Source organism: Nerophis ophidion, linkage group LG05, assembly GCF_033978795.1.
Source record: "Nerophis ophidion isolate RoL-2023_Sa linkage group LG05, RoL_Noph_v1.0, whole genome shotgun sequence".
Lineage (NCBI taxonomy): Eukaryota > Metazoa > Chordata > Actinopteri > Syngnathiformes > Syngnathidae > Nerophis > Nerophis ophidion.
This window is the reverse complement of record NC_084615.1, coordinates 6467590-6479776: the sequence shown is the minus strand read 5'-3', so window position 1 is coordinate 6479776 and position 12187 is coordinate 6467590. Positions and strand designations below refer to the sequence as shown.

Below are 12187 nucleotides of genomic sequence, written 5' to 3'. Positions count from 1 at the left end.
TTGTAGTAGCGTTTTGCACAAAAAGTGCAATTTAATTTAGTGTTGTTTTAATGTCATCTTAGTGACATCATGCACAAAAGTGCACTGATAGCTTGTTTTAAAATGTCTCTGACAATCTTGCACTTTCTGTTTTGAAATGACATGAATGTTTGTGCCTCTGCTTAATAACTGTTCAATAAATACAGTTTTAGTCAATTGACTTAGTTGTGATTTCATAATCATGAAAGTTTAAAAGTAGCATATATTAATGCAGTATGAAGAAGAATGTTTGAATGTAGACACATAGAATCATCATACTGCTGTGATTATATGCATCAAGTGTTCATTCAAGGCTAAGGCAAAATATCCAGATATATATCACGTATGGTGACATGACCCAAAAATATTGGTGCAGACTGCCTTATTCAAATGAGGACTTTGTGTGTACTATCACCATGGAGACACTCATTTAGTGCAACAGTTATCATGTTATGCTATGCTTTCAAACATGCGGGGGACAGCTACCACTTTTTATGGACATTTTAGAAGCAGCCGTGCAGTGAATCTACATTGAAACCTAAAGCCCCGCTCATTGAAGAGAGGCTGCAGACTTCAAGAAGTTTTATTTCACATAAAAATATTTTTATTAATCAATCAATCGATCAATGTTTACTTATATAGCCCTAAATCACTAGTGTCTCAAAGGGCTGCACAAACCACTACGACATCCTCGGTAGGCCCACATAAGGGCAAGGAAAACTCACACCCAGTGGGACGTCGGTGACAATGATGACTATGAGAACCTTGGAGAGGAGGAAAGCAATGGATGTCGAGCGGGTCTAACATGATACTGTGAAAGTTCAATCCATAATGGATCCAACACAGTCGCGAGAGTCCAGTCCAAAGCGGATCCAACACAGCAGCGAGAGTCCCGTTCACAGCGGAGCCAGCAGGAAACCATCCCAAGCGGAGGCGGATCAGCAGCGCAGAGATGTCCCCAGCCGATACACAGGCAAGCAGTACATGGCCACCGGATCGGACCGGACCCCCTCCACAAGGGAAAGTGGGACATAGAAGAAAAAGAAAAGAAACGGCAGATCAACTGGTCTAAAAAGGGAGTCTATTTAAAGGCTAGAGTATACAAATGAGTTTTAAGGTGAGACTTAAATGCTTCTACTGAGGTGGCATCTCGAACTGTTACCGGGAGGGCATTCCAGAGTACTGGAGCCCGAACAGAAAACGCTCTATAGCCCGCAGACTTTTTTTGGGCTTTGGGAATCACTAATAAGCCGGAGTCCTTTGAACACAGATTTCTTGCCGGGACATATGGTACAATACAATCGGCAAGATAGGATGGAGCTAGACCGTGTAGTATTTTATACGTAAGTAGTAAAACCTTAAAGTCACATCTTAAGTGCACAGGAAGCCAGTGCAGGTGAGCCAGTACAGGTATATATGTATGTATATATGTATATAAAGGTATATACAGTACAGGTATATATGTATGTATATATGTATATAAAGGTATATACAGTACAGGTATATATGTATGTATATATGTATATAAAGGTATATACAGTACAGGTATATATGTATGTATATATGTATATAAAGGTATATACAGTACAGGTATATATGTATGTATATATGTATATAAAGGTATATACAGTATAGGTATATATGTATGTATATATGTATATAAAGGTATATACAGTACAGGTATATATGTATGTATATATGTATATAAAGGTATATACAGTACAGGTATATATGTATGTATATATGTATATAAAGGTATATACAGTACAGGCGTAATATGATCAAACTTTCTTGTTCTTGTCAAAAGTCTAGCAGCCGCATTTTGTACCAACTGTAATCTTTTAATGCTAGACATGGGGAGACCCGAAAATAATACGTTACAGTAATCGAGGCGAGACGTAACAAACGCATGGATAATGATCTCAGCGTCTTTAGTGGACAAAATGGAGCGAATTTTAGCGATATTACGGAGATGAAAGAAGGCCGTTTTAGTAACGCTTTTAATGTGTGCCACAAAGGAGAGAGTTGGGTCAAAGATAATACCCAGATTCTTTACCGTGTCGCCTTGTTTAATTGTTTGGTTGTCAAATATACAGTACAGGCCAACAGTTTGGACACACCTTCTCATTTCAAAGCGTTTTCTTTACTTTCATGACTATTTACGATGTAGATTGTCACTGAAGGCATCGAAACTATGACACCTGTGAAGTGAAATCCCTTTCAGGTGACTATATCCGTGAAGCTCATGGAGAGAATGCCAAGAGTGTGCAAAACAGTAATCAGAGCAAAAGGTAGCTATTTTGAAGAAACTAGAACATAAAACATGTTTTCAGTTCTTTCACATTGTATTTTTAAGTACATAACTCCACATGTGTTCATTCATAGTTTTGATGTGACAATCTACAATGTAAATAGTCATGAAAATTAAGAAAACCCATTGAAGAGAAGGTGTGTCCAAACTTCAAGTCCAAAAAAAAAAGGAATGTCATTAAAATATACTTAAGGACACCAAACGTAAGGATTGAATTTGTTTCAATCAGCCCCTTAAGCCCTCTAGCAGCTATAAAATTATAAAATGATGTTGCTGAATTGGCAATATGTCTAATATTTTTTTTTTTTCTGACCGTCCAAAGTGTTGACACACTTGTAGGATTCCCGTCTGTCTCACTGATTGTGCAGCCATGTGTGGAACTGTCAGCTTGGACCTCCTGACACGTGCAAGGTTTCCCGCAGTTGACAACAAAGAGCCACCGCATAAACTAAAGTATTTTTTTTTTCATTTATTTCTTTTTTTTGTCTTGTCCAGCGTCTCAGGCAAATCACATGGTTGATGTAGATGTCCATCTGTTCAGATTTACTTTACAAAAGAGAAGTGTTGGATACTTTTATATTATAATTTAGTGTTAACCTAAAGTCTTAACAAGCTGCTACGTTTCCTACTGCCTTTGCCTCTGTCAGTACGTCTCCAAGCATTGTCCCACCCTCACAACCATCTGATTGGTTACATACAGAGCAGTAACAGCCAATCAGTAGTGCATTGTCCCACCCTCACAACCATCTGATTGGTTACATACAGAGCAGTAACAGCCAATCAGTAGTGCGTATTCAGAGCGGTAACAGCCAATCAGCAGTGAGTATTCAGAGTGCATGGAGTCAGTGCTCACAACAGAGGCAGGCAGAGAGGAGCGACGGTGCGGGTAAGCAGAAAGGTGTTTAGCAGGTGACCATAATGCAGCGGACTCTCCCCAAATTATAATAAACACCTCCCAACTACTAGTAACATCACTATGAGCCCGTTGACGTTCTAGAAATATAAGCGGCAGCTCAGCTCGCTCGCAATCCTTGAGGTGAATGGCGAATTAGCTTTCAGCGTAACGTCAGCTCATTTTGCAGTTTGTGTGTGTGTGTTACGGACAGCAAAGCCCTGTCTGTCTGAAAGAAAGACAAGCATTATTGACCTACAGTTGACAACTAAGTTATTTCACTTTACCTTTTTCTGTGTTGATTGAGCTGTGTTGAAGCAGCAAAAAAGGACATTATGTTAAATGAAGAGTTTTTGTCTCTGATAGTTGATATAATAATGTAAGTGCATCATTAAGCCTACATGAACTCCATGGTGTTCAGGGATGTATAGTCTCTCCTATTGCTATTGTACCATTTTTTTTCAACTATACTTACAATAATCATTAGAAATGGAGCAGCATAGTTTTGAATGGCAGGGTCCCTGCTCTCACATGTTGATAAAAATATAACATTTAAACAATAAAAATCCACTACAGGCTTCCCAAATGCTGTGATAAATTAAGCCCACTTTTAACTCCTTTTTTCAAACGCTTATTGCAAACGCTTATTGCAAACGCTTATTTACAGTATGTTATTAATTTGACTTAGTCATTATTTTGTCTTAGTAAGTCAATAATTACTAAGTCAAAATAATGACATAGTATCTCAGGTAACTACGACTGTTTTGTGTTTTGTTTATAATTTACAGAAAAAATATCGAGATATATATATCGTATATTGCTGTTCAGCATATGGTGCGGAAAATACAACCAAAAATTGTAAGGTTATTCACGCGACGAAGCCGGCCTACTTCACCACAGTCTGTAGTCTGTTGCCCCCCGCAGGCAGCGATAAATGGAGACGTGATGGTGGCCATAGGCCAAATTACACTGTTCCATACACCCACCCAGCCTTTTCTGGGGGAAACACTGATGTGCTAAATAAAATGCAAAATAATGCTCGCAAAACGTCGATATTTGCATCGTTTCCTCCCAGTGTTGTGGGAATTTTGATGAGAAACATATATTTTTCAAGACTGAGACGCCTCATTCTGCTCAATCCATTTGGCAAACTTTTAGTAGATCAGCTTTGTGTGATACACGTTAACCTTTAGTGAATCAGGCCCTCTGAGCACAGTCCGCCATTTAGTGATCCCTGTTTAAAAGGCACGGAGAAAATCCGCAGTTACATTGCAGTCCTGTGGGAAATGTAACGTGTTCGAATCCCTCCGCCTGGGCCAATTATCAATAAGTATATTTATTGAACTCTGGTCAGCACTTGTTCGACCTGCTGCAATCAGTTAAGAGACTTTAGTCACACAAGAGCAGGACCAAGTTAAAAACAGTTTTTACCCGAGTGCCATTAGGATATAAAAACAGTCCTAATACCTTACCAGTTTTTCTCTGTTGCACTGTTTATTTTCGACATGTTTTTTTTTATTGTTTTAACTGCACCTACCAAAGCAGCCACCTGGAACCCCCGTGCTTGTTGACAACTAAGGGTAATTGTTTTCTTTGTCCCTCGCTTTCAAACAGGATACAAGAGGTTTTACTCCGTGCATCGCTCTCAGCAGAATTTAATTAATTAAATCTTTGTCACTGTGAATGGAGACCGGACTGATAGCGGCAGAGACTCGCTCGTCACGACTCGCTGGTGAGAAGCAAATTAGGACGGTAACACAAATTAGGAAGAAAACAAAGCCAGCTGTCCCATGGCAGGAATATTCCGGTTTCAAACCATGAGGAAAATTAGCCTATCAATATGGATAAAAACGAGCCAAATTTGTTGGCGGGAAAACATCCAACCCACTCTTTCCAACTGGGGAAAATTGCACTCCAAGATGTTTTTTTTTATTGGATTACAATATTTGTTAACGCAGATTAAAAGCCCATTTTATTTTCATTGTTTATTTATTTAGGATAATTACCATATTTTCTGGGCTACATAGTGCACTGGTATTTAAGCCCCACCCACTAAATTTTCAAAGAAAAAAAAAAAAATGTTTACAAATACTCGCCGTAAGCCGTAAATATTTTGTATTATGTACATACCTTTTTTTTTTTTTTTTCCAAACACAACAGTAAAACAGCTAATCAAACAAAACAGAAGCCATCGTCATGGACCAATTAAGTGCTCGGCGGTGAAGAAAACTGGAACGATATAAAAAGAATTATATTTTAAATTAATAATACTAACACAGGCATGTCAGCATATGCACTAATGCTAATGATATTACCTTGATTACATTACGATAGCACATACAAATATGCATAAAAACATTCCTACAGACATCACACATTTGACCGTTATGTAAGTATGAGTTCTTTTAGTTATATTGTAAAACTTACAAATGTTTGGAGTGAGTGTTTTGAGTACCTTGAAGGTAGAAAAGCGCTATACAAGCACAACCCATTTATCATTTATGTATAAAGAATCCTTTCGGGAAGAGACGCTATAGACAAATATAAATCTGATACAGAACAGGAAGTACATTGTCAACCCACAGCACCTGCAGTAAGCAAACTCATCCCAAAGACGGCGTCATAACATAAAATACTACACGGTCTAGCTCCAGCCTATCTTGCCGATTGTATTGTACCATATGTCCCGGCAAGAAATCTGCGTTCAAAAGACTCCGGCTTATTAGTGATTCCTAGAGCCCAAAAAAAGTCTGCGGGCTATAGAGCGTTTTCCGTTCGGGCTCCAGTACTCTGGAATGCCCTCCCGGTAACAGTTCGAGATGCTACCTCAGCAGAAGCATTTAAGTCTCACCTTAAAACTCATCTGTATACTCTAGCCTTTAAATAGACCTCCTTTTTAGACCAGTTGATCTGCCGCTTCTTTTCTTTCTCCTATGTCCCCCCCTCCCTTGTGGAGGGGGTACGGTCCGATGACCTTGGATGGACCGCTCGTCGGGACCCAGGATGGACCGCTCACCTGTATCGTTTGGGGACATCTCTACGCTGCTGATCCGCCTCCGCTTGAGATGGTCTCCTGTGGACGGGACTCTCGCTGCTGTCTTGGATCCGCGTGAACTGAACTCTCGCGGCTGTGTTGGAGCCACTATGGATTGAACTTTCACAATATCATGTCAGACCCGCTCGACATCCATTGCTTTCGGTCCCCTAGAGGGGGGGGGGGTTGCCCACATATGAGGTCCTCTCCAAGGTTTCTCATAGTCACATTGTCACTGGCGTCCCACTGGATGTGAATTCTCCCTGCCCACTGGGTGTGAGTTTTCCTTGCCCTTTTGTGGGTTCTTCTGAGGATGTTGTAGTCGTAATGATTTGTGCAGTCCTTTGAGACATTTGTGATTTGGGGCTATATAAATAAACATTGATTGATTGATTGATAACACATAAAATACCACAATTTTTTTGTGTCTCCGTCAGCGTCATATGAAAACGGCGAAAAAGACCCGTTGGATGGTTTAGTAAGTATGAATTGTTTTGGTAATATTGTAAAACTTACAAATGTTTGGAGTGATGAATAAAAAAATCATTTCGAGAAGAAACGCTATGGACAAATATACTTCTGACACGGAACATGAAGAACATTGTCAACCCACGGCCCCTGCAGTAAGCGTTCTCGTCCAAAAGACGGCGCCGTAGCACAAAACAATAACACCTTTTTAGTGTCATTGTCAGCATAATATGGAAACTATTGGACAAATAAACAATACAAAACAATCCTCACATTAGTTGCACTGTTTTATAGGTCGCAGGGTTCAAAGCCTTGGAAAAAGATAGCAGCTTATAGTCCGGTTAAAATGTATTTTTCAAATACGGTTAAAAGCTATTTGCCCTTTTAAATACAATGGTTAAAAAAAAATACTAATGAGAAATACGTTTATTGCGTTTGAAGGGGTTACTTGCATTATTTTTTATTAGATATTATGGTTGCATTAGTGCTTAAATTGGTTTTAAAATAATGCTGACAGGCTGACAATAACAACAAGATATTGTCCGGCAAAATGAGTTATCGGCACAATCAGACTGACCTATTACCGTATTTTACGGACTATAAAGCGCACTTAAAATCCTTTTTTTTTATTTTCTCAAAAATCGACAGTGCACTTTATATGTACGGAATAGTTCTGGTTTTGCTTACTGACCTCGGAACTATTTTGTTTGGTGCATGGTGTAATGATAAGTGTGACCAGTAGATGGCAGTCAAATATGAGACGTGTAGACTGCAATATGATGGCAATATGACTCAAGTAAACAACCCCAACATTTTATATGTTCCATTAGAAATATAGAACATTACACACGGCGCTCAAAAATCTATCAAAATGTTTTAGTATGACCACTTGATGGATTGTCAGTGCATTAGACATAGGAGTATTATTATGGTGTGTGTATGAGGTAAGACATATTTTGCAATATTATGCAAAAGTAACTTTTCTTAGCTTCTGGTACCTGCTGCTCTGTATTTGAGATCTGGATAAATTCTGAAAAATTACACCCTTCTGCCTTTGTCCTCTGTGTTTTTTATACACTTTGATTTTCATTTTACTATTTTAATTGATTTTACCCTTTAAAATAGTTTTTAATCATATTTGTTTTTATATTGTTTTTATTGGTTTTATTTTTATTAATTTTTTGTTTTATTCAGTCATTGGTGGAGCATAATATTGTTTTTAACATGGCTGTGCAGCACTTTGGAAACTTTATTGTTGTTTAAATGTGCTATATAAATAAAGTGGATTGGATTGGATTCGTAGTTCGCTTCTTATTCTTCCTCTTTTTTCTTGTTATGGGACATTTATCCTCCGCTGTTGCCATTTCTAATATAAAGTAGTGTAAAGTTCTTGCTTATATATGTCAGTAAACTTGCCATGAAAGCGCTAACACATGTAGTGAGTTTACAATATTCACCCAAGGAACTTTAGTTGTAAGAGAGTTCCGGTCGGACGGTTTTCACGGGACACATTTCCGGCCTTGTTGTTGTTTCCGGCTGAGGAAATCCTACTCCGTTATTGATTAAAGCAAAGACTGAATGTCATTAAAACAGCGAGTTCCATCTTTTGACACTTCTTCCACTCCCATCCTTGCACGCTACACTGCTACGACAAAGAAGACGGGGAGAAGACGCTGTCGAAGGTGAGCCACGTAAATAAGACCGCCTACAAAACGGCGCATCCTGAAGCGACTGTCAGAAAGCGACTTGAATATGATGTGTAAAACATCATCTATGCAACATTCTGACCAAAAGAACCACCAGTGTTTTTCAGCCTTTTTTGAGCCAAGGCTCATTTTTGTCATAAAAAAATACGGAGGCACACCACCAGCAGAAAAGGTTAAAAAATGAAACTCCACCAGGTTATCGTGCCTTATTTTGAGTTTGTTGTTGTTTCCTGTGTGTAGTGCTTTAGTTCCTGTCTTGCTCTGTTTTTTTGGTGTTCTCCTGTGGCAGCTTCACGCCTTCCTTTGAGTGCTATTGCCCGCACCTGCTTTGTTTACGCAATCAAGACTATTTAAGTTGTGCGTACGATATCCTTCTCTGTTGGGACATTGTTGATTGTCATGTCATATATGAACGTGCTTTGTGGACGCCATCTTTGCTCCACACGCTGTAAGTTTTTGCTGTCGTCCAGCATCATGTTTTTGTTGACATTTTAGCCAGTTCAGTTTTACTTTTGTTTTACATAGCCATCCCTATGCTTCAGTGCCTTTTCCTAGCGGGACTTGCCCTTTGTTCATTTCTGGTTTAAGCGTTACATACCTTTTTACCTGCACAATGACTCCCATTGTGCTCTGCTTATCGGGATCACGACAAACCATCCTTGACGCGTTCCGACTTCTACAAAAGCAACTAACTACCTGCTGCCACCTACTGATAGGGAGTATTACATGGTTACTCTGCCAAGCTCTCACAACACAGGCACTAGACAACGGCACATTATTATGATTATTGATTTGCAAAAAAAAAAATTTGGACCAATTAGGTGAAGTTGCATAATTTCCTACGGCACACAGTGGTCTCAAATCACTGATGTAGACAACAAGGAAGTCTTTTACATTTAGAAAAATATATATACACGCCCTGTTTCCATATGGGTTGGGAAATTGTGTTGGATGTGAATATAAACGGAATACAATGATTTGCAAATCCTTTTCAACCCATATTCAGTTGAATATGCTAACATATGCTAACAACATATTTGATGTTCAAACTGAGAAACATTTTATTTTGTGCAAATAATCATTAACTTTAGAATTTGATGGCAGCAACACGTGACAAAGAAGTTGGGAAAGGTGGCAATAAATACTGATAAAATTGAGGAATGCTCATCAAACACTTATTTGGAACATCCCACAGGTGTGCAGGCTAATTGGGAACAGGTGGGTGCCATGATTGGGTATAAAAACAGCTTCCCAAAAAATGCTCAGTCTTTCACAAGAAAGGATGGGGTGAGGTACACCCCTTTGTCCACAACTGCGTGAGCAAATAGTCAAACAGTTTAAGAACAACCTTTCTCAAAGTGCAATTGCGAGAAATTTAGGGATTTCAACATCTACGCTCCATAATATCATCAAAAGGTTCGGAGAATCTGGAGAAATCACTCCACGTAAGCGGCATGGCCGGAAACCAACATTGAATGACCGTGACCTTCGATCCCTCAGACGGCACTGTATCAAAAACCGACATCAATCTCTAAAGGATATCACCAAAAGGGCTCAGGAACATTTCAGAAAACCACTGTCACTAAATACAGTTGGTCGCTACATTTGTAAGTGCAAGTTAAAGCTCTACTATGCGAAGCAAAAGCCATTTATCAACAACATCCAGAAACGCCGCCGGCTTCTCTGGGCCCCAAATAATCTAAGATGGACTGATGCAGAGAGGAAAAGTGTTCTGTGGTCTGACGAGTCCACATTTCAAATTGTTTTTGGAAATATTTGACACTGTGTCATCCGGACCAAAGGGGAAGTGAAACATCCAGACCGTTATCGACGCAAAGTTGAAAAGCCAGCATGTGTGATGGTATAGGGGTGCATTAGTGCCCAAGGCATGGGTAACTTACACATCTGTGAAAGCACCATTAATGCTGAAAGGTACATACAGGTTTTGGAACAATATATGCTGCCATCTAATCGCCGTCTTTTTCATGGACACCCCTGCTTATTTCAGCAAGTCGATGCCAAGCATGTGTTACAACAGCGTGGCTTCGTAAAAAAAAAGTGCGGGTACTTTCCTGGCCCGCCTGCAGTCCAGCCCTGTCTCCCATGGAAAAAGTGTGGCGCATTATGAAGCCTAAAATACGATAGCGGAGACCCTGAAGTCAATTTAAGCTCTACATAAAACAAGAATGGGAAAGAATTCCACTTTCAGAGCTTCAACAATTAGTTTCCTCAGTTCCCAAACTTTTATTGAGTGTTGTTAAAAGAAAAGGTGATGTAACACAGTGGTGAACATGCCCTTTCCCAACTACTTTGGCACGTGTTGCAGCCATGAAATTCTAAGTTAATTATTATTTGCTAAAAAATAAAGTGTATGAGTTTGAACATCAAATATGTTGTCTTTGTAGTGCATTCAATTAAATATGGGTTGAAAAGGATTTGCAAATCATTGTATTCTGTTTATATTTACATCTAACACAATTTCCCAACTCAAATGGAAACGGGGTTTGTTATAATATGACTCCTTTGATGCACCCTATAATCCAGTGCGCCTTATATATGATTCATTCATGGGCAGTGCGCCTTATAATCCGGTGCGCCCTATGGTCCGGGAAAGAGGGTACATTTAGGTGAGTATCTGCATAAAGATGAAGAGGGATTAACTTTCCCTCAAGGCATCAATGGAACAAGAATAATAATTGTTGGATTTGAGCATAAATTACCTTAAACTCTGTCTCAATGTTGGCAAGTCTGGCCAGCTCGTTGCTGAGCTCCAGGGCCGTCAACACGGGATCTTCACTGCTGAGTGACAAGTAAGCTGCGCTGGCCAGGCCTTTGTATGCGTTCATTCTGGAGCGCGAATGACTAAAAGAGTCCTTCTTCTGATTCTCCACACATTCTAAGCACATGCAGAAGTAGTCGTGCGGTCTCTCTATGCGGGCGCCCTTGGTCAAGAGAATGTGGACTACCTCGTACTCCTGGCAGTGGGCAGCCAGAATGATGGGCGTGACGTCGTGCGAGAAACGTGTCCCGTCCTCGTCGTAAGCGTAGAAGTCGTCATCGCGCATCTCTTGCTCCAGAGGACTCAAAGCCAGGCGCAGACCGCCGCTGAAGGCAGGGTGACCGAGGATGGCTTCCACGATGCGCACGTACCCTTTGGAAATAGCCAAAAGCAGACCGTCTCCGATCCTCGCCAACCCATCCTTCTTCAGCAGCAGCTCGGTCACCTCCAGATGCTCATTTCCGACGGCGAGTTGCAATGCATTCTGGCCCATGTAGTCCACGCAGTTAAAGTTGAGGGTTTTGGATTCCTCCAGCATTTTGCGGACCACGGGAATATTCCCATACTCGGCGGCGTCCATAAAGCGTTCCTCTTCTGCAGTGAGAGCCGAACCGCGCTCGTTGAACATGTAGGCCGGGCCTCGCACTGCCTGGCGACGCCCCTTCTCCCTCAGCGTGGTGTGGCGGCGGTGCATAGCCTCCACCCTGCAGACAAGGAGAGGATATGGCGAGGAACAATTTTAAAAAAGGAGGGAAAAAGACATCATTCAGCGCGCCGTACTTTATGGAATAACACGAGCGAACAAAGTAATTACCGCCTCCTTAAATTGACGTACTTTACGACCGGGGGGCCGGCCAAACTCGATCAGCGGTGTTTAACACAGACTTGTTTCCCTTGCAGTCACCAAAGCATTTGTCATGTATGAGTCGGCATTGCGATCAGGGTCAAAGCTCATCAAAACGCTGACCGAAAGGTCAAA

The 12187-nt window shown here is 40.5% G+C and overlaps 1 protein-coding gene across 2 annotated transcripts in view; it reads right to left on the bottom strand.

The window, feature by feature from the left end:
• The window catches only part of LOC133552553 (short transient receptor potential channel 7-like), a 177622-nt gene that overhangs the window by 147110 nt on the left and 18325 nt on the right, over positions 1-12187 (bottom strand). The window contains exon 2 of one of the 2 annotated variants that reach the window (XM_061899794.1): positions 11150-11912. In XM_061899794.1, coding sequence (XP_061755778.1) covers positions 11150-11912 — 763 coding nt within the window. The remainder of the gene's footprint in view (positions 1-11149; positions 11913-12187) is intronic. The other variant, XM_061899795.1, reaches the window with a different exon arrangement.